A 27,207-nucleotide genomic window follows, 5' to 3' on the forward strand; every position below is an offset into this window, starting at 1 on the left:
ATTTAGAATAAGTGTGTTTATTCTTGTTGTTGCTGATATTTTCAAAATCACTGTAAGACCATTTTCAGATAACTCTTCAAATAACTTTTAGTACTTCAGCTGTCAATCCCATACCACCACCTAAGTCATATGAAAGAGATTATAAGAGCCACCACACACTTAGCAAGCCATTAATGAGGCCAAGCCTGATGGGCAGTGGCAAGCAGCGAGTGGCCAGGCCCAAGCAGAGTGGTGTGCATGAAACCACTACTCCAGTACCTGTAGTGAGGACATGACGTTGTTGGCCAGGCTACCCAGACGGCCTGCCACCTTGGTCACACCTTGCCGCACTGACTCTCGGACCTCATCCAAGTCTGGAGCCTGGGGGGGGAAGGATGGACTGGGATGATCCCACCATACACAAAATCCTGTGGCTTCCTATGGCACAGTGACCTTCTAAATCTTGTAGTTTTCTATAACATAGTGACACTAACACTTTGGATTCCTATGATATTCTTAATCCTGTGGCTTCCTATAGTACAGTAGTGACCCTCTAACTCTAGTAGTTAGCTACAATAGTGTACATAGTGATAGTTTCTCCAGCAAGATTCAAATGCCTTACTGTACAGTACACTATATCTATAGACAGCCTTCCTCTATTATTTCTCTTGGTTTCATAAAAATTTCTACTTTAATGATTACTACTTGATATCTACTTCAGCACACTACTTCTACTATCTAGTACAAAATATATTATTACTGTAAATTATAATTTAATAAAAAATCCTTGTTTTCAAATTATCTAAAATAAAAACTGTTGAGTTGCCTACCTTATTTTTTTTTACCAATCAAATAGTGTTAAGCAGTCTTCTCTAGGGGCACAGGTATAGTGGCAATGTGCACTTTACAAACTTTATTTGGATAAATTCCACTTAAGGCATTTTTTTCACAGAGTTTTAAAATATGAGAAGTCAAGATGTCACAGCTGACTGCTGATGATTTTTCAGGTGAAATATAAAGAGGTAGATGTTTGAACATGGAACCACCAAGAGGACACAGCTTCACACTAAACACTGATAAATATGTAATGACATTGCAACTAACAAAGTCTCCTATAACTACCTGATTCCTTACCTAAATAGTAATGTTCCCTACTAAAACTACCTTGGTCTTCATGCTCTTACAGTAGAGAGCACTCCTCATACTGCAATTTGACCCACTCCTTAAAAACCTAAAAGGAAATATTTCTTCTTAAAGCAGAGCTTCCATACAGGTGAAAAATGTTAAGTGGTACTGTACTAGGTAAGTTGGAGAGCAAACATTAAACACAGGGTGGGGAAGGTGTGCCCCGAAGAGTAGAAAAATATCAATAATGTAAATCCTAAAGTAATTGTTTTATTATTAAGTATTTTCAATGAAAAATCAACCACAAGGAGGCATTAGGTACACTAGTCAGTCAAGATGCCTAACACATTTTGCCATCTCTATATAACAACTTTGAAAGAAAGAGAAAACAGGTAATATAAGTATTGATGTAACACGTTTACCTTTCAATTCTTTTTTAATTTAGTAACAAAGGAGACACAGTATAGCTGTATAGCAATTTGTTTTTATTTTTGTATGTTCTTTTCGGATTTAAAAGGTATAACAAGACCTTATCATTATGATAAATTATTCTAAGATAGTATATGTATATTAAGAAGAGCAAATTGTACTTACAGGAGTAATTATATAATATACATAAGAAAATTTCATAATATATATGCAAGGGTAAAGAGTGGAAAAATGAGATCAAGACTTTAAATATCCATGAATGAACAGACTGTCTCAACAAAACCTCTGCCTCAATGTACAAGTCAAGTTTATATCTCCAGTCATTGTCTATGTCTATTATTTTTCTTAGTAACAGTCAGAGCTTTTATAAGAGGCTTGAAATTTCAGGGCAGTCATGGGTGTTGTTACACTGTGACAAGCTGACATACTCCTCACATACACACTTTCCTCACAGCCAGAGCAATCTCCTTTGTTGTTTGGGATATTGTACCTTTTTCTTGAATTTCTAGGCCTATCATTATACAGGGTGTAATGGGTATTACTCTCTATACAACCTCACAACTCCCAATTTAATTTTTCCGAATAATTCTGTATACCAAATTCTGACAACTATTTCTGTACTTACCTAATTTCTTGACATAATGTAATATGTAAATCTTGCACCATAAATAATACTGTTCTTCACTCTTTCTACTCTCACAACCCAAGATTCCTACTCTTCTGAAGATTTAGTTATTTATCTCTTTCCAAGACTCAAAAATTTTCATTGAGTACAAGTGATCACTATGAACACTTATCCAATAATGTTGGTTAATCTATCCCACTGTAAATACTCTAACGACTTCAGCTGGGAAGAAATAATCATTGTGTTAATTCTCTTTTTTTTCAGTAATAAGACACATCTAAATCACTTGCTAGTCAGAATCCTTGACACACATAAAGTTGTAAAGTAACTTAGTAAAATTACTTGAGTATTGTACTCGAGTAACATTTTTGGATATTTGCATTTTAAAAGTACTAGAATTTCTCAGTACTTTTACTTAAGTATGGCTTTCTAATATTTGTACTCCAATACAATTAAAAAAAAAAAAAAAAAAAATCGTTACTTATTACGTGCCCCAAATAATAGTTTTTAAATATCCAATCACAGGACACAGGACAAACTTGGAAGCAAACCAGTCACAAGCATTTCTTTAAATCTGGAACAATCACATGCGTTCTTTCGTATCATTTCATTTATGTACCCAAGCGATGAACATGGAGTTTAAGCGGCCAAGCCGCCCATTCCGCCATTTCCTTGTTCGTTGCTATGGAGGCAACATTCATCCACAAACTCCTCAACTGAAGGACCTTGATAGCTAGTTGGCATGCCCAGGGGATGGAATGGAGCTACTGAAGTCTTTGCCGACATTATGTGACTTACAGTATCTCTCAAGCTTAATACCCCACTACCTGCATCTGCTGCTTGTGAGCCTCAGTTTAGTCATGCTGGGCTTATATTTTGGCCAAAAGGATCCTGATTGGACAGCCATAATTTTGAGAATTAGTTATTGATTTATCTCAATAGAAAGATTTGCAAATAAACTTGTGTAATGCTATCTGTCTGTTATTTTTGTCTTTAGTTACTAGCCTTTTATAATTTATTGTGGATTTATTTTAATATTTGTGACAAATAATAATTTTGTTGTTAATTTTTACTTTCAGTTCTTGAGTAATTTATGAAAGATACACTTTTTTTACTTCTACTTGAGTACATTGAACTTTGGATACTTTTACTTCTACTTGAGTAACATTTTGCTAATGTAACAATACTTTTACTTAAGTAACAAAAAACGGTACTTTTTGCAACTTTGGACACACGCACCAAAACTCTCCCACTGATAAACCTAACCTAACCAATACATCTGACCCACTAACAAAACTATGCCACTGAAATGAAACCAAATGTGGACACCAAGAAGAACAGAAGAGGAAATGGAAAGACAGTTGCCAAACAGTGTGTCATGTTGGGCTTCTGCTCTGTAAGTCCAGCATAATGAGAATATAGAAGATAACATGCACAAAGAAGCAAAAAAAATCAGTTTTCATTCACATTTATAAATCAAGAGCCTAATACTGTACTTGCCAATGGGCCTTTTAAATGCATTCTTTATAGATACCGTAAATTATAGACATGGGTTTTCAAGGTGCTTGGAGTGTCAAATTAACACCTTTTTTTTTACAATATGCTAAGTTAAATTGGGAATAGTCGAGTGTTACTAAATAAATGAACAGTAAATGTATTTACATACTGGCTCTCCAAAATTTGACTTGAAACTCCAAAATAAACCTTTAAAATCCTTAATATAGGAGTAAAATTAGGTCTCGGGCACAAGCATAATTATTCCTTGAAATAGTTAACCCACCTGTATGGTTCCTCCACTATAATTCTTTTGTGCCTGGCCTCCACCAAACAGATCAGCTGAGGATATGGAGGTTGAGCCCTCATACCGGGCCAGAGTTGAACGCACTTCTGCGTTAGGATCTCGGTCCTGGAAGAACATATCAGAAGAGATGGCCTTTGCATTGCCAAACTTCTGCTGAGCCTTGTTGTCCTCTACTGCAGTGTATTTGTAATTGGCTGATGCAGAGACTGTAAAAATAACAATAAAACTGATGTGGAGGAACTGATGCTAAATAATGAATTTGGGGATGGACAAACTGCTAGGGTGATGTACAGTGCAGTATTAACTTACAGGGGTGAACCAGATGAGTCACCATAGAAGAACACCTGTAGTAAGACAGTAACAAAACATAAGTAAGAAGTACAGTATGTCACTAAACTGTGGCCCCATGCCATATAAATATTGTTTGAAAAAAAAAAAAAAAAAATGGAGAGCAGTATAACAAGTAATGCACCTTGACAAATACAACATGAGAGGCAGAGCATAATACCTTGAACAATTTTAACTTGGGGGAAATTGTAAAGTGACTGATCAAAATGAGCCCTAGTTTTGATAAGGCCCCAATCTAGTCTAATAATTAGGATTGGGGCAAAATCCTATTAAGTCACAGCCCCTCCCCCTCCCCAGTCTTATTGGGCCTCAATCCTAGAGGTTAGGTTAGGTATGACTGAGACCCATTTGACCAGCCATCTCTTACAGACACTTACTTAGGTTTGAGCACTTGGTAATGTCAAATCTCTTTGCTGCCCAAAATCAGTATGACTTTAAAACATCACAGGAAAGAAACAAATCCTACAGATTTAAAAACAAATAAGAATAATATTGCCATAAATCGTTCAATATCTTCATAGATAAGATAGCTAGAGGTGAAAGCATGAGTGAGTGAATGAGAGGGGAGCAGGTTTGACTGATAGAGAAATGGGGTGGGTTATGGGAGATGAGTCTGCTGCTGTTTGTATATGACATGGATCTAGTGGAAGACTTAAGAGAAAAGTTGGTAATATTAGTGAGTGAGTTTGGATGAATATGTAGTGGAGAAAGACGACAGTGGATATGAACAAAAGTTGGTGGAATTGATGATAGAAATAAGATAAGGAGAAATACATGAATAATTGAAAGGACAGAGATGGATGGAATACAGTGCTTCAGGTGTCTTGGTGTGGACATAGTGTATCTAAAAAGTACAAATCACAGCAAACCTTTATTAGAGGACAGATTTCCAAGGCTACTTGATGAATTTCCAGATAGAGAATTACTGTTCTTTTCAAACTCATTGTCCCAGGCTGAGGAAGGTTTGTTGCTTAGAAGATCATCAATGCCTGAACCCTTGCCACTAGCAAATCCATAATTATTTCGTTCCTCAAATGGACTGTCACGGTACCTGTAGATAACATGAAATCATTACTCATTAGATCACATACATAAGATGGTCAATACCATCTGTATCTAACTAGCTACAAAAATAATAATAATGGTTGCCCCTCGTGTAACGAGGATGGCCGGCCCAAGGGCCACCTAGGCGTGAATTTGTTTAAGGAGTACAAGCTGTAGCCAACACACCAACCACACCCTAAGTTAACGAGTTGCATGACCCAGTGTCAAGGAATAGTCCGAGAAGACTGGACAACTCGCCAACTGCACTGGCTAACCATTACCCTGGAATACGATCTGCAAATCCGCAACATCCAGGTTCCAAATTACTGCTGGGTAGACAGAGGAAAATGGCATAAAGAAACATGCCCATAGTTTCGCCCTACCAGGGGATCGAACCCAAGTCCGCTCACTTGCAAGGCAGGCATGCTGACCATTACACCACTAGCTATAATATTATATTCACCAGGACAGCCTTTAATCCCTTCACTACGGGAAGCCACTTTCAACATTTTATTTGGCTAATGCCAAACAATTTTAATCAGCTCAACTGACTTTAACACAAGGGGTTAAAGCTTCTATGTTTTTGGGAATCAAAAGTAAAAGGAAAAATTTACACCTTCAAAAAATGTAACTTAAGGCATGAGTCGGCAAATCACTAAATTACAATCTGGAACAGTAAACCCTTAAACAATGCGAGGATTAGGTTAAAGAAAACCCCATGAAGACCCAAAACCACCATGTTCACCTACGGGAAGCTATGGGAAGCCAAAATTGTCAAAAAACGAAGAAAAACCAACTCCATACCACATTTAGTTTCCACATATGCACTTAATTTTTCTTATTTTATAGTTGAATATTATTTTTCCCTATTTCTAAGTTACATTAGAGTTGTAAAAAGTACCAGACTTTGTTACATAAGTAAAAGTATTGTTACACTGGCAAAATGATACTCAAGTAGAAGTAAAAAAAAAAGTATCTGATTCATAAAGTATTCAAGTATTGAAAGTAAAATGTAACAACAAAATTATTAATTGTCTCAAATATTAAAGCAGATCCAGAGTAAATTAAAAAAAACTATTGAGTTAAAGATAAAAATAAAAGACAGAGCATTACACAAGTTTATTTGCAAATCTTTCTTTTGAGATTAATCAATAACCGATTCTCAAATTTATGGCTGTCCAATCAGGATCTTTTAGGCCTAAATATAAGCCCAGCATGACGTACAATCCATTGCAGGGATAATGAACAGGCTGAAAATATATCCATCCAACACTATGGTCACTTTCTTCCTTATCCACACAAGTATCGTCGACGTGGACTTATGGTCCACAGAGACATATGTTATCTCTGCTTACATTAGGTAAGGATACAGACCTATATGGCAAGTATCTGAGGTGTGGGATGATCAGCACTTCTCTTCCTGTAAACTCTGTAACTGTCCCAACACTAACACCCTTCAACACTATTGCTTGACTGTCCCACTGTCAGGGACCTGCTACCACAGGACAAGTCACTGACCACTATATGTCATCATTTACTTATCCATAATAATTTAGATTTAATTCTTGTACACTACCCGCACTTTGGTAGGTGCTAACTCCCATTGTCCTTAAATCATATCAATAATGTCTCCATATCACACGTTATTTCATGTGGTGCGAGACACAAGTACCAATGTATTAGTGTCAGACCGCATGGTCTTGTGACTAGGTTTGTCGCCCCCTGGGGTGTAATAAATTAATTAAATAATAAATAATAAGCCCAGCATGACTAAACAGATGCTCACATTCAGCAGATGCAAGTAGTGGGGTGTTAAGCTTGAGAGAAGTCACATTATGTTGGGAAAGTCCTCAGTAGCTGCTTTCCATACCCTGGGTATGCCAAGAGGCTATCAAGCTCCTTTAGTTGAGGAGATTGTAGATGATTGTTGCCTCCACAGTGACTGAGTATTACTAAGACTCACCGTGAACTGTCCCTCTAATTGGGGTGTAGCTGTGGTAACGCCACGTTTCAATTCTAATTGATGAGTGGCTGAATTTTTCGCACCATGCAACACCTGGTAGGTATTGGCAGGGGGGGAGCAGTGGAACTTAGTTTTTTAAGCAGAATTTTCAATACACTCAAGTCTCACACATACGTATAGATACAGTGAGTTCTGCTATAACGCGTGTTTTGATAACGCGAATTTGCTCTAACGTGATTTATGAATTAGGAACGATATTTGTATAACGCGAACGCTTGTTTGCTATAACGCGATTTTTGCTTACTATTTCTCCAATAATGTGGTACAGTATTAACTGTGAATATAGTAAAGAAGAATATCAACAAGAAGCGTTCTGGTGATAGAATTCCCGGTGATGATCGTAAAAGAAAGGATATAACACTTGAAGAGAAGCTCGATTTTATCAACCTCAAAATCACCCTTCTCCCCCATCAAGTAAAGTGTTACATTTACTGTATGATTTCATTATTAGATATGAATGTAACATTTATTTAGACTGTGCTATCCTTTGTGTTAGGCTAACTACTAAATTTTTTCGACTTCGAGTAATCTGCACCTAACCCTATTTTCTCCATAAGCTCTGTTATTTCTATTACGCGATTTTCTATAACACGATATTTTACAAGAACACAATTATCGCGTTATAGCAGAACTACCTGTACAGGCTTTATATTGAAGATGGAATTGTGTAAAGCATTTTAGAATCACAGCCTCTTTGATATTCATTTTAGGTACAGGTACAGTATATGCAAAGAGCAACTGACATCTAACAGGAGGACCAAGCCCCTGAAGGAATGGTGGAGGAGAAGAGGATTTTGTATGTATATTATGTATGTGCTCCATTTATATACATTATTTATTCAGCCTAGCTAGCAGCGTGTGGCAATGTATTTACGATGTCCCACACGCTTAATTAATGCGCCTGGCGACACATGGAAGCTGCTAATGTATCACTTGCCACATGTCGCCTGAAAGGCTAGTTGACCCCCAGACAGAGTAGGGAGAGCCGTTTCGCTTGTGTACCTCTGTTTGTCCAGTAAATAGAACCTACGAAAACTCTACAGGTGTTTGTGTTCGCTCCTGTAGATAGAACTTGGTACCCAGAACATATACAGATTTGATGGTGGAGGGGAATAAGCCTAGGTGAGGTAGGTGGTCAAGGTGCTAATGGACACAAGACAATCAAAGGGAAAGTCTGCTGTCATGGCAGCAGTGGCCCGACCTGACCTGAGGTCACCTCACCAGACCTTTAGGTATGTGACCGTGTGGTGTTTCCCCACACCCACACTGTACCCTTCACGGCTCCACCCACACAAGTCTTTTACTATGGTTAATACTGTAATTAATTAATTAAAAATCTATTATTAGTTTGGGTCATGTAACAAATAATGATTTTTGTGTTTTTCAATTGTATTGGAGTAAAAGTATTAGAAAACCTTATTTAAATTGGCTTGAGTACAGTACTCGAGTAAATTAATTTAGTTACTTTACAACTTGGAAAACTAATTATGTTACTAATCCTACTAAGTACCATAAGAGGAACACTGAGATATAGTAGTAGTGTACATGTTTATTAGAGCTAGAGTACTTTTATATTCTGGCATAACCAAGACACTTTCTGACAGTGAAGAGATGATACTTACTTGGGTGGACCAGAAGGGAATCGAATGATGGTTTCAAAGTCGTCCTCTATATCCTCGTCTCTGAAGCTAGTGTTGTTATTGTTGTTGTTGCCACGATTGGACTTGGCTCCAAGAGGAGCTTCTTGCTTAATGGTTTTCATCTCTCCGAACATGCTGTGAGACGCTCCACTGTACACAGCAACAAAAAGTATCATAGCATTACATTCTGCTCTCACCATACCTCAACCCTCCTGTGCACACGGTAAATTTTTAAGTTTCCGTGACCACAACAAAAGTCATATGGGACCACACGTGTGAGGTCTGGTCTTCTTTGATCTGTGGCCTATTTATCCAACAAGAAATAGTGTTTTGCTTTGCATAATTTATACATAACGCTTTGTTACTGCTTTGGATTTAACATAAGCAGAAAAAAAAATAAGACAAGACAAAGAAAATACTTTTTCTCTCTCTTCACAAGTAAGCTAGTACTCCCTCTCTCTCTCTCTCTCTCTTCACAAGTAAGCTAGTACTCCCTCTCTCTCTCTCTCTCTCTTCACAAGTAAGCTAGTACTCTCTCTCTCTCTTCACAAGTAAGCTAGTACTCTCTCTCTCTCTTCACAAGTAAGCTAGTACTCTCTCTCTCTCTCTCTATTAATTCCATTGCCAAGTACAGTACTTAATTTTGCAACAATCCTAGAAGAGAAAATGTGTTTTCTTTTAACATGTATATTTTTTGCGAAGGAACTTTTGTGTTCTATGAATTCAATTGCCTGTGCACTGTATAATTTGTTTTATAACAGTTTCCAAAAAATGCAACTGCAAATTAAACCTACTGTATATCTGCTTATTTTACTGTTATGTAAATAAAATATGCTTGCTAAAAAAAGTGATAATTAAATAAAAAGGGTATCCTTTACAATTCAGCGGTTCCCAACCTCAGGTCACGACCCAAATCAGGGTCGCAGGGTGTCCTCAGTAGGGTCGTGAGGGGCCCTCAGACAATTTAAAAAATATAGTACTTATCATAAAGTCATAAAAAAGTTTTTGCTTCACATTCAAGCTACCGGTACATAATATATTATATGCCTGAGGGTCACGACACCGTATTGTTGGGAAATTTAGGGTCGCAGCCAAAAAAGGTTGGGAACCACTGTTTTACATAGCCTTATCTTGAGACTTATATTGACCATAAAAGCCCCCCCCCCCCTTTTATGGGGAATAGCCCACTGGTTGTAATATACAGTTAGTGGGAGAATACAAAGCCCAGCCAGGACATGTGGTTTTAATTTCATAGTGATGCACCAAAAGTAAGTCTACTGCGCTGTGCATGTATACTTACACATTTTGATATGTTTTGCTTTCACTGGATTTGATTTTTAGGAGGTTTTATCTCAAGACAAAATGTTAAACTTATCCATTTAACATTACAATAAAACCCCCATAATTGGAAATAACAGGGGCTCTTATGAATTATAGGATTTTACAAAATATGGGTAACACTCACTCTCTCTGCTGACACCTTTTTCATGACAAAAATTACAAAGTACAGTATGCTTCTGCTTATACCTTTGTTTATTCATTTTTCAGTTGTTTAGATGTAAATGTATCAATCAAAGGTAATAAATAACATTGTTAGGAAGGTACAGTATCTTCATATCAAATGAAGATTTAAAGATAGCTGTCTTTTCACATTCGCGTCTGTTAACATCGCTGGTGTCATTGTAGCCAAGTTAGACTCATCACTGTAACCACCAGGCTACTGGACCAAGCTGTGAGGTGTTATGGTTGTTTTTCAACTTGTATTTTTGGGTAGATTCAAGGGGTCCCCAACTTACGAATGTCTGACTTACGAACGAAGTCCCATAGGGTCAATTATTTTAAGGTTCCGACATAGGTACAACTAGTTCGTAGTGTTAACGTATGAGAACTAGTTTGCATGGAGTAGAGGCGAGGCAGAGCAGCGGGTGGGGAGTATTACGTCACCCAGTCACAAGCCTTGAGGGAGCATCAGTACGCTTTACCCTCGCCACAATAACGTGTGTGATCAAGTGCAAACTGTTGTTTTCTGCTTATTAACTATTTTTCTGCCCTCATCATGGCTGACTAATGCAAACCTAATGCAAGTGATAGTAGAGCGTTCAAGAAAAGGAAAACAATTACAACGGAAGTGAAAGTTGATGTAATTAAACCCTCAGCCATTGGTTAAGTGTTGGGCTTCAGTCAGTCAGCGACCAGAACAATTTTGAAAGACAAACACAAAATTCTTGAACATGTGAAAGGATCTACACCAATGCACTGAACTGTGATAACAAAACAAAGAAGTGGATTGTTAACTGAAATGGAAAGATTGTTAGTGATATTGGTGGAAGATCAAAATCAACAGCGTTTGCCTTTAAGTCTAGCCTTGATTCAGGAAAAAGCAAGTTATGTGTTCCAACTTACACATATTTTGGACTTAAGAACATCCTCAGGAACAGAACTCATCTGTATTCCCGGGACTCCCTGTATATGTAACTTTCTTAATTTATTTTTACTCAGTTACGTGCACACACACCATCCTACATATATATTGTGGAAAAAAGTAAAAGGCATAATAGTCATTAGGGTAAACACATAAAGGGAATACAGCATGCCCTTAAAATTTGCAGATGACACCCTGGATGTACCCACGAATGTCTAAGGGTAGTTTTAAAGTTGCTGGCATTTTCGCGGCCGGGACAGGGAGCCGTTCATTCTAGATACAGTAATTTCGTTTACCTGTATTGTATGTGTGTGTGTGTGTGTGTAGACAAACACACACACAAAGACACACACAAAACACATACAAATAAATAATAATGGGAAAATCCTCTCACAAATAATCAGAAACAAAACAAAATATTACAAATGTGAATCTACCCTCAAGTCAACTCCATGCTTTGTTATTAAAGTTATGACAAAGCACAGAGTTGACTTAAGGATAGACTAACATTTTTAATACATTTTGTCATCTTGTTTCTGATAATTTTTGAGAGGATTTTTCCATTATTATTTATTTGTATGTGTTTTGTGTGTGTGTGTGTGTGTGTGTGTGTGTGTGTGTGTGTGTGTGTGTGTGTCTGCATACACAGGTAAAAGAAATAATTGTCTTCTCAACTCAGCTTCAAATGGTTCTCTTACATTCTGTTCCTTCAACTTCCACACTCTTCTTCTCAGAACATACACCTTCTACCTTTCTCTGCACCTTCGAAGCAACAAGTCACACACAAGCAATCTGTGCTGCAGTAAACAATCTGTATATTTTGTTCCACCTGACTCATACATAATCAATCTACTCATTCTCTCCTTAAACATCGGGTTGCATACAATCCTGTTCATTACATCCCCAAACTCAAGTATTCTTTCACCCAGTTCTGACACTACACAATGCTTAAACAAAAGTTTCAGTGGGTAAGTGTTAGTTGGGTTAACTGTCAACTCTACTATCCATCAATGTGGACTATCTACAAAAAGTCTGAAAATGAGTTGTGTAAATACTCTAGTTTTGACTGAGTAGAGCTAATACCAACCAAGCAACCAACCAAACCAAACCAACCCCAGCCTCTAATCCCATCCAATTTAATATAAACCAATCCAACTCAGTCCACGGAGCAACACTCCACTTACCTTCGGACACCGAGCCCCATACCAAGACGTTCTGCCTGCTGAGCTTTCTTGGGGTCAACTCGCTTCATCCTCTCCTCCTCACGTTTACCAGCCAAGCTCATGTTCTCATATACTTGTTCCAAATTTTGTAACTGTAAATGAGAAACAAGTTTGATAAATGAGGCCTGGGTGTAGAAAAGTGGTATCAACAAACGTTTTACATTATCTGCTTGACTCGTTATCAAATTTAAGGTTCTATGAAAAATTGACATTTCTAATAATAAAAAGGAATTTAATTAAAAAAGATAATTGAAAACTACTTGATAGATAAATGGATGGATAAACAAGTCATTGTGTAATGCCCTTCTACCACTGGGAATGAGAAAGGCAATTCATTTCTGCATTTATCCATTCTCTACTACACAGTATAATATTACACAACAAAATCTGAAGTAACAAACCCTCCCATATTTTCATTCAATCTAATTACAGTACTTTGTGTATTCAGCCATGGTACAGAACCTTAAAGAAACAAGAAAAAACAGAAAATGGGGTATACAGGACACATGAGAAAGCTACTACAACAAATACGGTTCCATGTATACTTGCTTAAATGATTCCTTTCTTAAGAACTGTGTGTACTGTATAAGTTAAATAAGTATAAGCAAATAAGGGCGTAGTCAATTCTACTAAGTGTTGATTTATCCCTTCCCTGATGCTGTCACTCTCCATATCAATTCAGCCAATTGAGCCACCACACACCGTAGAGGGAGGAAAATTGAGCAAAGAAAATCTACAGACAAACACTGTGCAACTTGATACACCATTCCAGTATCACATTCATCCCATAATATACATGTAACTATTACTTACTGATTGTTGTTGTTCTTCCTTGGACATTTCTTTGGCCTCCTGTTTCAACTGGTCATTGCGGGCTGCCTCCTTCTCAATTACACTGAAGTCCTTCTTCACTCTCTGAGCACCAAGTCCGCCAACTTTCTTGGCTCCTAACTGTTAAGACAAGAATAATAAAATTCCAATCACTGTTCTTTAATTGTGTAAAATACCAAAACTATATGAGTTGGTGTCACCATATCAAAAGCTACTGTCAGGGAAGGACAGTACTGTAGGTTGAATAGGCCTCAGTGTAAATAGGCTCTTACCTAACCTAATTAAACCATTACAATTGGTGCCTATTTGAGGACTGATGCCCATTTGATCATTCACCAAATAATAACAAGTATCATCAATCTTTAAATGATTCCATTTTAAGTTTTTTCCTACAGTGTATCAACAATGTAGTTCCTCTTGGTGGTTCACCATACGTACACACTCATGATCCAAGTCTTATCATTTAGAAATCATGAATTCTAACTTCCACTGACTCCTCACTTCAAATCATCTTATTGTATTATTCACTGCATCTCTATTTAAAAGTTCTTATTTTTGGGGCTAATCTTCTTCTACTTTTAGTCTTACCAGCTTGGAAATCTCAATATTTTTACATCTACCGTATTTCTATTCTTCAGTCCAGGTGACTGGCAAGAGTCTTACCAAGTGACTGCCCTACCAGAATCATGCACTCACTCAAAAGATATCATGTATTCAGCCTTTGGATTCCTGGAAACAGTGAATCTTCCACTGTCAGGTTAATGGACTGATTAACTTAATTATACAGTCTGAATGACTGACTGACTGTTTGTTACTACTGTATCCCCAGTGCATAAATGATATACAGTAACTGGTGAAAAGTTTAACCTTGATGACACTCTTATCTATATCATTCTCTGTGCTGTAATGGTGCTTAAAATTCACATATCATATGAAAACTTAACTCAGTTAAGGTGGCCTTCTCAATTAAGCAGGTTTGGAATGTGACACAAGCAATGGTTTACATGAGAGGAAAACTGGTATCCTTTCATTATGTGGAAATCAACACAACATGTATAAACACAAGCCATGTAAGCATTAAAAGAACCATACCAATCAAATTAAAAAATAGACGATTTAGTTTCAGTAGTCTCGATTTAACGGAATACGATATAACGAACTCTCGAATTAGCTCGTTAAATCGAGAAAATACTGTACTGTACTAGCCACTTGAAAATGAGAAGGCTGAAAAGGTGCATAAATACATTCTTGAACATTTGTAGATCTGCTCCATTTTAAAATGGATTATAATGTACAAATAACTAGTGTGGTTTAACCCCTTAGCTGCAGGTCATGCTTCAAGTGTTCACCAGGTATACATAACATGTGAATATAAATTGCTGATAATAATGTAATCTACATTTATACACAATGCACAGTGGCCAAGACAAGAGAGACACACAGTACACTGGATGTGAAAAGGGTGTTTATTTTAAAAGGGTCATCATGGCCAGTCAAAAGGCAATAACAGTCATGAACACTGAAATTTCAAGCCTGGTACAGGTACTGTACTTTAATTAATGATGTTGAGTGAAAAATAAATGTACATAATCATAAACATACCAATGTGTTCATTACCCTAATACAGCTAAAGGGTTAAGTAAATAACACAAGTGCCACTGCAAACATGATATCCACTAACAAAATCACCTTAATATTCACAGTATAATTACACAATACTTAGTTTAAGTAACACATCATAAGGAGGTCCATGCCAAACATAATTAGTAAATGTCATCTCTTTCAATTGTTGACACAAAGTACAAGTGACCCTTACCTGATGAAAACAGCCTAATATATATGGGAGTCATCATACCTTTTGTTACAGTATAAAGATGTGTTCACCAGACACAAATCTTTCCAAAAACCTAGAATATGAATGTGTAATTGTCATTTTCACCAAGATGACAATATGTATTAGTACAGTATTTACATTTTTGTACACTTTTATTATTATTATTATTACAGTTTATTTTTTCCAACCATGAAGTAGAGTGGCTAGGCAAGTACTGATCCCCTTATTCTTAGAGCCATTAGGAAGTCCTAAGAAGGTTGTTTCACAGTTCAACAATATTCTTCTATCATAGCCAAAGCAAACTTGAGTGTGTATTTACCCAAGTTATATCCATATTATTGATGGTGCAAAAGCTTTGTTTAAAGATGGGAACCAACTTTTCCACTCTGGCTGTGAAATAAATGCAGAGCCATTCACTTGTAAGGTAAATCCTCTATTGCTGAGCTCTGGGGGTCAATGTTTTGTATGTAGACTCATAAAATATATGAACATCAAATTATTTTGAAAACAAATAAGACTGAGCACCAAATTATCTTGAATAAAAAACTAAGGTTACCAATATTTTTGCTAGATAGGAAGTTCTATAACAGATGCCACTTGTCCAATGTTCAGCATAAAAGTAAAAACACAGATTTTGTTTAATTTTGTCCAATACAATTCATACAAATTTCTGGATTATTCTTCTGGAACTAAGGTAAGAATTTCATCTCCATGCCAGTTAACTCCCTCAAGCTTAATCTGGATTATGTGCATAACAATATGAAGTAAACAGAAGCTGGAATTTGGTGTGAACCTCCCTAAACAGCAGTTGACCAGAATATGAATGAGGCTAATACAGTAATGATGTTATTAGTGGATATCGGCATGTCCCCTCACACACTCCCTCCCCAGCACTACCTTCAACGTTGAACCACTGCAATCTACCTGTTCACAGAAATTATTAGGTTAGACTTCATTTTCAAACACAATTGAAAAAAGCAAGTTATGGGTCAAACTGCCCCAGTCCTAATAGGCCTAAACCCTCTGTAACTTAAAACTAACCATTGGGGTACAAGAGGGGCCCCTGACAAATGGAGCCCATTAGGACAAATTCCTCAATCCTAATAAGTGAGGTTATAAAAGGCCAAGTAGAACTGGGGTGCATTAGCATTGGGACCCATAAGACCATTTAATAGAAAATTAATTAAAAACACTAGAAATAAATACTATATAAATACACTATTTTAACAAGTGCACTATATCATACACACCTGGTGTTTGTTATAATGAACAGTTAAACAAGACCTGCTTTGTGTATTTCCAGTCCACACATCTTTGGCAACAACAAATTCAATATATTCCTACAGTTGTGATTTAACTGTACTGTATGTCCCCTAAAAGACTTAGAATTTCAATCACATACCTTGAAAACCTAATTAGGTAATCCAAGGATGCATATTAAGATGGGTTATATACGGTACAGCTCCTCCCCGACTTACGACGGGGTTAGGGACCCAAATCCAGGTTGTAAGTCGAAATGGTCATAAGCCGAAGATGCTTAAATAATACAGTGGTCCCTCAGTTAACGAGCGCCTCGGTTAACGAGCTCCCTCCCATAAGATTCTAAAATTCGGTTAACGAGCAACCCCTCGGTTTACGAGTTTCTTACGAGCCGACCTCAACATGTTTTCGCTTGCACTGGCTGGTCAACCAGCTGTAGCATTTTCACAGGGAAAAATAACTAACCCAAAGTGGTCAGGATATTAAGGTATTGAATGTTAAAAGAGTGTTTAAAATAAATTCTTTGTTTAGTTCTGTACATAGAGACTTGGGGATAAAAACTGTAATAATTTGAGCTTATTAAAACCAGTACCCTTCATATACAGTAAAATGCTTATATTTACCTTATTATTCAGCTTGTCATTTAAGGATATCATATTGGAAATGTCTCGTAGAGGATCATTATGGTATCAAATTCATCTCTTTAACAAATAAAGTTTATAACGACTGCTGTGAGGAAGGCAGGGAGACATAGAAGGGTCCATTGGGGGGTAAATGTGACTGTGCCACCCCACCCCAAGGGTCACCTCACTATGTTTATTAATGCCTGTACCCTTCATATACAATACAGTACAGTGCTATGTATATATCTCACAGGTAAAAAAATAATGTCATTCAAGACATCTTCAGGACATAAGACCCACTAATTCCCAACCCAACCTTCATCACAAGTGTTAAGACGTGAAGTGTCTACTTATTCTAAGCTAAAGGGACAGATCTGCTGGTGAGTACAATATATACAGTAGTATACAGTATTATGTTAACAGTATGAACAATATTGTACAGTGGTGTAATAAATAACTACTACAGCTCCTACAGGTTGTAACACAGCTCTATTCACACCTGTGTCATATACAGAGCTCTTGTTTTTTAAAATACAGTGATCCCTCGGTTAACGATTTACCTTCCATAAGATTCTTAACTTCGGTTAACGAGCAATCCCTCGATTAACGAGTTTTTAACAAGCGCCCATCCACATGTTTTCGCTTGCATTTGGCGGTCCACCAGCTGTAGTATTAGTTCGTCAATACAGTAATCGGTTCTAGGGCATAAATTCCTTTCTATTTTAGTAAATATAAAGAAGTTTATACTATTCAATAATTTTAAAAGTTTTATATTAAATTTTTTACTAATTTTAATAATTATTGAACATAATTGAAGTATAGGAAGCTATTTTTTGCGTGCCAAACAGCCTGTCAACACACCATACAGGCGTCAGTCTCTGTGTCTTTTCAGTGGAGGTAACATCTTGCTTCAGACTCTCTTCAACTAAACACTTTTTTCTGTGTTTCCAAGCAAATTATTGGTCAATTTTAAATTTATTTTACATATTGACAATATATAATGCAGTTAAGAAAATAATCTTGAATTACACCAAGAGAATTCAAATTTTATTGGTGAAATGGCGCCATGGGGTGACTTCTCTTCCACCCTAATGCCTTCTCCTCTTCCTTCTCCTCCACCCTCATTCTAATTCCCATCATCATCATCCAGGAGCCTTCTACATACACACCTCAAAGTAGGTGTACTTTTCTACTTTTTTTGTTGATTTTAGGCAATTTTCGGTGAGCTGGAACCAATTACCCAAAAACCCATTGAAACAATGGTTTCGGTTAATGAATTTTTCGGTTTACGAGCAACCTTCTGGAACGAATTGCGCTCGTTAACCAACGGACCACTGTATATTTATTTAACCAAACCTTTAGATAAAGAATTCAGGATTATTTTGATAAAAGAATGGTGTGTCTAACGAAATTAGACCTAATTTTACTGACACCAGTATCAACATTTCTTACGGTTGTTTTTTTATTTAAGAGAATGGAATTCCCATCACTATATCATATCAAAATATTTAGTTCAGGGATATCTTATGGGGGATATCTTATGGGAAATGTCTCATAGAGAATTTATTAAGGATCATTATGGCATCAAATTCATCTCCCTATCAAAATTAGCCATGCTTGAATGAGGACCAGGGGGAACTGACCAAGCAACCCTCACCCCTTTAACCCCCTAAAAGGTTCACTTCCCGCCAACAACACTCAGCCCACAGCACCCACATTGTGCTACACATACCAACATTACCTACACCCTGCACCCTTACATCACACACGAACACACCCTCCAACAACCACCCACACACCTCTACACCACCCACACACAGCCCCAACACTATCCTCACCCCACATCACCCACACATCACACACCCCCACACACACACTCAACAATCACCCACACACCCCAACATCACACCCCCCACATACACACCCACACACATTCCAACACCACTCACACACCCCCCAACAAGGGAATTAAGACAGCATGTGTGTGTGTGTGTGTGTATGTGTGTGTGTGTGATGCATGTTAGCGAGCTAAATATCAGCCGTTGAGGAGGCAATTGGCAACACTCATTTCCACTCCATCTCCCTAATTACCCACACCTTTCTGCTTTCACACTCCATATTTTAAAATGTTATGTAACGTAATGTTGAAGGGATACAACTTTCCTCATTTATAATTTTACTCATCACAATCACCCTAAAAATACTTTAGGTTCCAAGTTTATTCAAGACATCTTCAGGTCATGAGACCCACTAATCCCCCATACAAGAAAGGGTGACCTGACACTCCATCAGAATGTCAGTAATATGAGACCACTAATCCCTCACCCTACCTCCACCTGACATTGCATCAGGTCAGTTACAGGAGACCCACTAATCCCCCACAGCTCCATGAGAGTGGAAAATAAGAGTCTTTGCTGTAACACAGCTTCATTCATGCCCATATCCTACAGATTTTTAATTTTTAAATACATGTATTTAACCAAACTTTTAGATAAACTATTCTGGATTATTATAGTCATGAAATGGAGTTTTTAACTTAATTAGAGCTGCATTTACGGGTGCCGGTATTTTAGACTCAAAGAAAACATCCTCAGCACCCAGAAATGTTCTGGGGTAGTGGGCTAGTGTCCATCTGTGCAAGATGTCTAGTTTAGACACTCCGAAACTTTTCCAAGTAACGGGAAAAGATTCTGGGGATAAAGAATTTTTCCGGGTTTGAGAAAGTCGTCTGGTTAGCCAGAAATCTCTCGTCCCAGAGAGAGCTCGGCACCAATTGTTCCGGATAACGAGGATATCACTAGTACAGTATTTTAATTAATCTCCACTGGATATTTTTTATTCAGTTTCCCTGTCAAACAAATCTAACAGGACAGAGTTATAGACACATGGGGGAAATAAAGGGAACATAATGTCTTCTTTAATTTCTTAACATAGCTGACCCACAGAAATTCTTAAAATTTATTTTATTTAGTTCCTGGTAAAATCTATGGTAGCTCAGTTCTAAGCATAACTCATCATATCTTAATCACATCACTGGAGTCAACCTAACTACTCAACACACTACCTTATATTCACTGCATTTATTTTATCTGTAATGAGCAGTTCCCAAAGTTATTAACTGGATCACAATGCTCCTAATAATGAGGAACAGAGAAGACATTCCATTCATTAAATAAACAAACTGCTTTAATACTACACTATATACAATGCAAGGTAAACATAAAAAGAATACCCAGATTATAATACAGTACATGTATACAGAATTGAATAACCACTATTTTTTCATCACCCTGTACAATCCTCCTTAGTAGCATTTTCTACCAATCTTATCAACATAACTACTTAAAGAGGCAATAATACCTCAGTCGTAATAGCAACAAGTGTATTCCACATGATTAATATCTAATGAACATGGAAGTATGACATGAGGTGTATGATCTTAGGGCTGATGATGGTAATTCAGTTGTCATCACACTTACTTTGTTGGCTGGTCTCCGCTGACCAATTGTGGACTTTCGTGGCTCGTTGGCAAGTTTCTGGGCATCAGTGGTGGACATGTTAAGAGCAGCTTCAACATTTGGGGCAGCCTGAGAATTCTCTGGTGACTCATTAGTGCCATTACTTATACTGGAACCCTGAGAATAAAAAACATATAGCATTAGTAACAGTCAAAAGAAATTCTGTACTGTATTAATTTTGCAAGGTCTGTAATTATTCCTCCATTAAAATACATAACAGTGGTCTCACAGTTCTTATACATGAGGCTCTATGGGAGAGAAGTTGATGGGTGACAAAAGCAAACGATACAAAACATGGTTAAAGTTTAGAGGCGAAGAGGTAATTAACCCTTTGGCCCTGGGTGACTTTCCAGAACGTCCGCCTATTTTCCCGCCATTTTTTTTATTTATTTATTTATTTATTTTTATTTAATTATTTTTGGTAAAGTTGAATTTTTTTCTCGATTTAACCCGGAGTTTAAGGGTTAAACACATCTCAAGCTACTTGTTGCTGGTTTTGTTCTTGGCTGGAGTGTTTCATATAAACAAGTTAAGAAAGTGCTTGAGACAGGATTTACTCTCAAGAAAACTATTACTAGATAACATCAGTAAAAACCAAACATATTCTGCTAACAACCAAACACAAATTCTGATAACATAACCAAACACAAATTCTGATAACATAACCAAACACAAATTCTGATAACATAACCAAACAAAATTTCTGAAGTACCTTAGCACAAGGAAACTCAGGCTGGGATTGAATGAGGACTGGAGATGCAGGAGCAGCATTGTTGACATGGTCATCGAAAAAATCGACCTCCTTCTTCACCTCAGGGACCACATTTTCAGTATGTCCAACATCAATATTGACCTGTAGAAGCAAATTTTATAAGATTCAATTCTCCTAATAAGTGTGTGATACTGTAATTAAGTCTTTTGGGAATGGAAGCAGGCCAAATCAAGCTAAAGTTCAATTAGAAATGGGTCCAAATCTTAATAGTTAGATCAAGTTATATTAGGGCAGCCTAATAGGAGGGGCTCAAGTGGTCAGTCACCTAACATATACACACTCCTTAAAATAAAAACAAACAAAATTAAGAACACATTGGGATTGTCTTTTCCATGAGAGAGATTAGTTTATAGCCTATACATACTGTACTGTATCTGCCACAAGTTCAGATTACACTAGACATTTTCCAAAGGGAACAAGACAGCAGTCATCCACTACAGATCCCCAACTATGGACAGAAATTGAACAGTAAGTATTATCTTACCCAAAAATACCTCCTGACTAACATGTCAAACTGGAAAGAAGCTCTTATTAAAATATATGGAACAGTTTTTTGGAGTTATGTTGTGGATTGAAAACTAAAGACAAGGTACAGTACTGGCCAAGTTTTGAGACAGTTCATACACCAGCAAACTACAGTCATGTTGCACCTTACATGCATTTTACTTATGCAAATTTATCTTACGCACTTGACTTAGGAAAAGAAAAAAATGCAGTGAGTGTAGGAGCGTATGGTTGGGGGGAGATATTCTACTCGAACCTCTCCCGATTCTGTCAGGACGGTAGTCTCCCCACTATGGCATCTATTTTTATGGCAGAGCTCTCGGGTATTTTACTTGCCCTCAAGAGTATTTTTACTCAACCTCAGTGATTTTAGATATTTTTAACAATTCTCGTAGTGCTCTACAGGCCTTAGCTAGTGTCTCATCGCTCCATCCCTTAGTTATAGATATTTTATAGTGGCTGTTTCTCATTGAACGTCCGGGCTGGAAAGTCTGTTTTTGCCAGGTTCCGGCCCATGTGGGGGAGAAGGGGAATGAGCATGTTGATGCTGTGGCGAAAGTAGCTGCTTCTCGCCCTGTGGCACATCATTCCCCTCTACTTGCCTCTGAAATGAAGCCAGTAATAAGAGCTGCCATCCGCTCGAGTTGGCAATGCAGGTGGGATGCTGTCGGAGCAAACAAGCTCAGCGACATCCATCCTGCATTGGGTGCCTGGGGATATCAGGGACTGTCACGCCGCTGGGAGACTACTTTGACCCACCTCCGTATTGGCCACACACGAGCGACTCGTGGTTTTTTAATGGAGAGAGCGCCCCCTGCCTATTGTGATAACTGCCTGGTCCCACTCCTGGTGGAGTGGCCTAGTCTAAGAGATCTTCGCAGTAAGCATCTCTCCCAGTGCCGGGGGGAGACAGGTCTTACCGTCTCTCTTTGGTGCTGGCAGGGGAATGGGAGGGGAATACATAACATTGATACATAGCATACAGTAATACAGTATAGTAAACCCTCGAAGATCCTCACCCGGTAAATCCGGATTTCGAAAGATTCGGAAAAAAAATTGGAGGTTCTGGGCTAAATAGCCTCCCTAAGAAGCATTCCCAAAACAAGGTGAAGGTAGTTTTAGGCTTAAAGTTTTTATCTTATAAAATTTCACAGACTAAACTTAGCAGAATATGTATATATATTTGCTTATTTCTAAGCCACATAAGAGTACAGTATTCTAATTTTTACTCTTTTGTTCTGCAATAAAGAAAATGGTTTTACTAGGTTGACCTATAATATCCTTAGTGATATAAGTTACATGTTTATTTACATACTCTGATGACTTGAATTATACGTAGCGAAAACAATTATTATTTTTTTAATTTATTCTTTATTTTGTATAAATGACCAAATTACAGTACGTACTGTAGTATAAATAAGTGCCACACTGTTTACTGTTTATGTAGCGTTTCCCCTCCATCACCTACCATTCCCCTCCATCACCTACCATTCCCCTCCATCACCTACCATTCCCCTCCATCACCTACCATTCCCCTGCATCACCTACCATGCCTGTGTCACCTACCATTCCCCCAAGTTACCTACCATGCCTGTGTCACCTACCATTCCCCTTCATCACCTACCATGCCTGTGTCACCTACCATTCCCCCAAGTTACCTACCATGCCTGTGTCACCTACCATTCCCCCAAGTTACCTACCATGCCTGTGTCACCTACCATTCCCCTTCATCACCTACCATGCCTGTGTCACCTACCATTCCTCTCACTTACTACAATGCTTCATTCTTCGCTTGCAGTGCTGGTAAGTGTTATGTTTTGAAAATTATTAATTATGTGTATACAGGAGGTACCCAGGTTACGAACGGATTCCATTCCTGAGGACGTTCTTATGTAAAAAATGTACATAAGTCGTAACACATGCTATGTGCATACCGTACTTACAGAACAATATTTAAAATCCCACTATATCATAGACTAAGTCCTTATATACATCTAAAATCACCTAATTTAAGAGAGAAAAAAAAAAAGAATGACAAAATATAGAAAATGAAAGCAAAAAATAAGTCATCAGGTAAATAAAATACTATAAATTTCAAGTTTAACCTCGTTCGTATCGACGGGCATTCATAAGTCGGGGACCCCATGTACAGTCAAGATCAAAAGTCTTGAACACTTGACAGTATTTAGCATGTAAGTACCCGAAGATCTTAAGTATTAAAGAGAATTTTATCCCATTTTGTGGTTCAGGCATAATATGTGTTGACAAGTAGTGTTATTAGCATATATCACAATCATATAACTCACAAGTAGATGCCAGATATTGTTATGTGTCCAAGGCTTTTGACCCCGACTGTACATATATGGGATGATAATTTTTTATTGTACTTTTATAGGGGGGGGGGGGTACCTTGATAAGTCGGGATTTGGGATAAGTTGGCAAGGCCAGAGCCCCATTATGTGCCGAGTTATCAAGGATTTACCGTTTCAAATTGTGGAATACTGTATCCTGACTTTGTTATGGTACACAGCTGGTAGTTTTCAGCTCCCAATTATTTACCTTTCCAGTTTCTTAATTTTGAAATATCCTCATCTTTCTCCCATCAGGCCACCATCTCTCTGCCTTTGCTTTTTATAATTAAATACTGTTAGTCTTTTATTAGTTATAGTATACTTTTCAAAGAATGAGTGAGGGAGGGAGGGAAGAAATGGTAATGATCAGGAGGAAATAAACATTTGATGGCTTTGTTGGTTATCCTTAGTCAATTGCTTCACTGTTTACCTATGTTTGTATACCTGCACTATCTAGGTACAGTCACCCACAAAGGTCCTGTTGCCTTCCTCCTGAACCACGAACCCTGAAATTCAGACTTGTGAATCCAAAGCATTTATGGATAGAATAATGTAACAGTGTCTACTGCTTCAAGATCACAAGTTTGAAACTCAGGGTTCGTGGAAAAACAGGAGGCAAAATGACCTTTGTGGGTGGCTGTATAATAGTTATTTATCTACACAGTCAATGTTACAATGTATACTTGTATGAAGATTTTACTGAATACATATCTATCTATTTAATCTAAGAAAAGGATATATAACAACATGGATGGGATGAAACAGCACAGAGAAACATACACACTGAGCCTGAGGAAGTGCAGGTGGAGTTTCTACTTGTTTCTGCCCTTTACTGTTACTTTGTACACTTTCCTGCACCTCTCTCACCGATCCTTCCACCTCACCCCATTCTTTGAGGAGTCTACTTCCATAGATCTACCTCACACAAAAATGAGAGGGGAATACAGATAATACATGAAAATGAACCTTTTTCTTCATGTTGTATCACCCAAGCCTTCTCTAACACTGGTAATACAATAGACAATGAGGCTGATAAAGAAGACAGCTATGTAATGGTTTTCAGCATTGGAAAAATAATTTAATCCCTTTTTCATGCAGAATGAGGAATATGCACCATATAAATTTGGGTTATTCTGTTGAATAATCATGTATTATCAAGTAAACAAGTATCAAGACAAGTATCCCATCCCATACATACCATTTCTAACCAAATGGGCCCCAACCTAACCTGATGCAACTATTAGTAGTAAGGCCCATTAGGAATAAGTTCTCATAAGACTGGGCCCCAATCCCAGTGGTTAGACTGTGGCCCATTTGACCACTCACCATACACACATTAACACGTGTACAGTACAGACACACAGTAAACCACATGGCTCAAATCAGCATCGTAACAATAAAATATTTTCGTTCACTCTCCTGAATGGTGCACTGTGCTGTGTACTATATAACTGCACACTTTAGGCATCATACATAAAGGGATTTGTGAACTTTTAAATTCATTATACTGTACAGGGTACTGTACAACTCTACATAAATACCCGACTAAAACTTTATCTTTCCTGGTTGGTGTAAATAACTGCACAATTTACATATTATACAATATGATTTGTGGACTATTAAATTAATTATATAACTAACTATCAAAATCAGCCAAAACCTCCTGTTAGATTTTAAAAGTATGAAGAAGGTAACTCTTCTGAAGGTAGACACAATATAGGGCAACACAAGGTGGGAACTTGACAAAACCATTACAACCCTTAGTATCACACTGTGAGCATTACAAACAATATATAACCATACCAATGACTCATGCAAGGAGACTTGACATCACTTTGTCGAAACTTCCATTGTTACCAAGACCATTGTTGGTTATTTTATGGGCTGTGGATACTAATTTGGATCAGATTTTAAATATATATTTTTCCAAAGTGCTGCAAATACATTGTGTGTACAAAATAACCAATTCCGGCAACAGACATGAAATAATCAAAGTTCATTTTCTATGTCACACCTTGTGGTTCACATCTTAGATGAAATGTGACCATAGCAGACTTGTGCAAAAATAAGCCAAACTGTATACAGTAAAACCTCGATAAATTGGACTTCAACATAGCGGAATTCGCTCTTTTGGGACTCTGAGATGTTCTGGTCACACAGAAAAAAAAAAAGTTTCAAGAAATGGGGAAGATTAAATAAAAAAAATCTTATGAAATGAACAACTCTTTCTGAATACAATACTGTACAGTGGTCTAATCAGAATTGCTATAGGCCTACTGAGAACTAAGACACTCGAGTATGTAAGCAGGCTGGGGCTGATCAGGTGTTACCACAGTCGTCAGGTTTATTTATTGATTCAGTATTATATTCTCATATGATTGTCCTCTTATGGTTCATCATGATTAATATAACATCTTCAATAATAGAGAAAAAATACACTACTGTATGTTATTTGTAATATGACTTGAAAATAAAAGGATAAGCTGTATCAGAAGGTTGTTTACTCAAGATGCTTTCAGTAGACCAACTTACAACAGGGGTCACTATAACACACTGTATAATGAAGATACCTTCTAAAAACGTTATTTACTACATTTGAGTGTTATAGGATGACTCAGTTTGGCTACGTACTTGAACACTTAGACAAATGATTAAAGAATAAACTAGGGTATATGCAGATACATAATACTTTACACTGAAATATTACTTATTAAGTGATGATAAATACATTACAATAGTATTTATTTAGTGAAGATAATACACAACTGTACTAATTTACTAGGTGTTGAAGACAGACAATTTTGTATGCCAATCAGCTGTTTGCTCTTTGTAAACAAATGACTCAGTTCAGTGTG

General features: G+C 37.3%; 1 protein-coding gene across 5 annotated transcripts in view; it reads right to left on the reverse strand.

Moving 5' to 3' along the window:
• Window positions 1-27,207, reverse strand: part of LOC121860199 (ADP-ribosylation factor GTPase-activating protein 2-like) — a 51,158-nt gene that overhangs the window by 17,612 nt on the left and 6,339 nt on the right. For 3 of the 5 annotated variants that reach the window (XM_042357277.1, XM_042357274.1, XM_042357275.1), the window contains 9 exons: window positions 21,438-21,578; window positions 20,687-20,842; window positions 16,222-16,248; window positions 13,473-13,610; window positions 12,621-12,751; window positions 8,997-9,164; window positions 5,177-5,358; window positions 3,939-4,165; window positions 259-360 (listed from right to left, as the gene is read on the reverse strand). In XM_042357277.1, the coding sequence (XP_042213211.1) occupies window positions 259-360; window positions 3,939-4,165; window positions 5,177-5,358; window positions 8,997-9,164; window positions 12,621-12,751; window positions 13,473-13,610; window positions 16,222-16,248; window positions 20,687-20,842; window positions 21,438-21,578 (1,272 nt within the window). The remainder of the gene's footprint in view (window positions 1-258; window positions 361-3,938; window positions 4,166-5,176; window positions 5,359-8,996; window positions 9,165-12,620; window positions 12,752-13,472; window positions 13,611-16,221; window positions 16,249-20,686; window positions 20,843-21,437; window positions 21,579-27,207) is intronic. The other 2 variants (XM_042357278.1, XM_042357276.1) reach the window with 1 other exon arrangement.

This window comes from Homarus americanus, unplaced genomic scaffold (assembly GCF_018991925.1).
Source record: "Homarus americanus isolate GMGI-L3 unplaced genomic scaffold, GMGI_Hamer_2.0 scaffold21914, whole genome shotgun sequence".
Classification (NCBI taxonomy): domain Eukaryota; kingdom Metazoa; phylum Arthropoda; class Malacostraca; order Decapoda; family Nephropidae; genus Homarus; species Homarus americanus.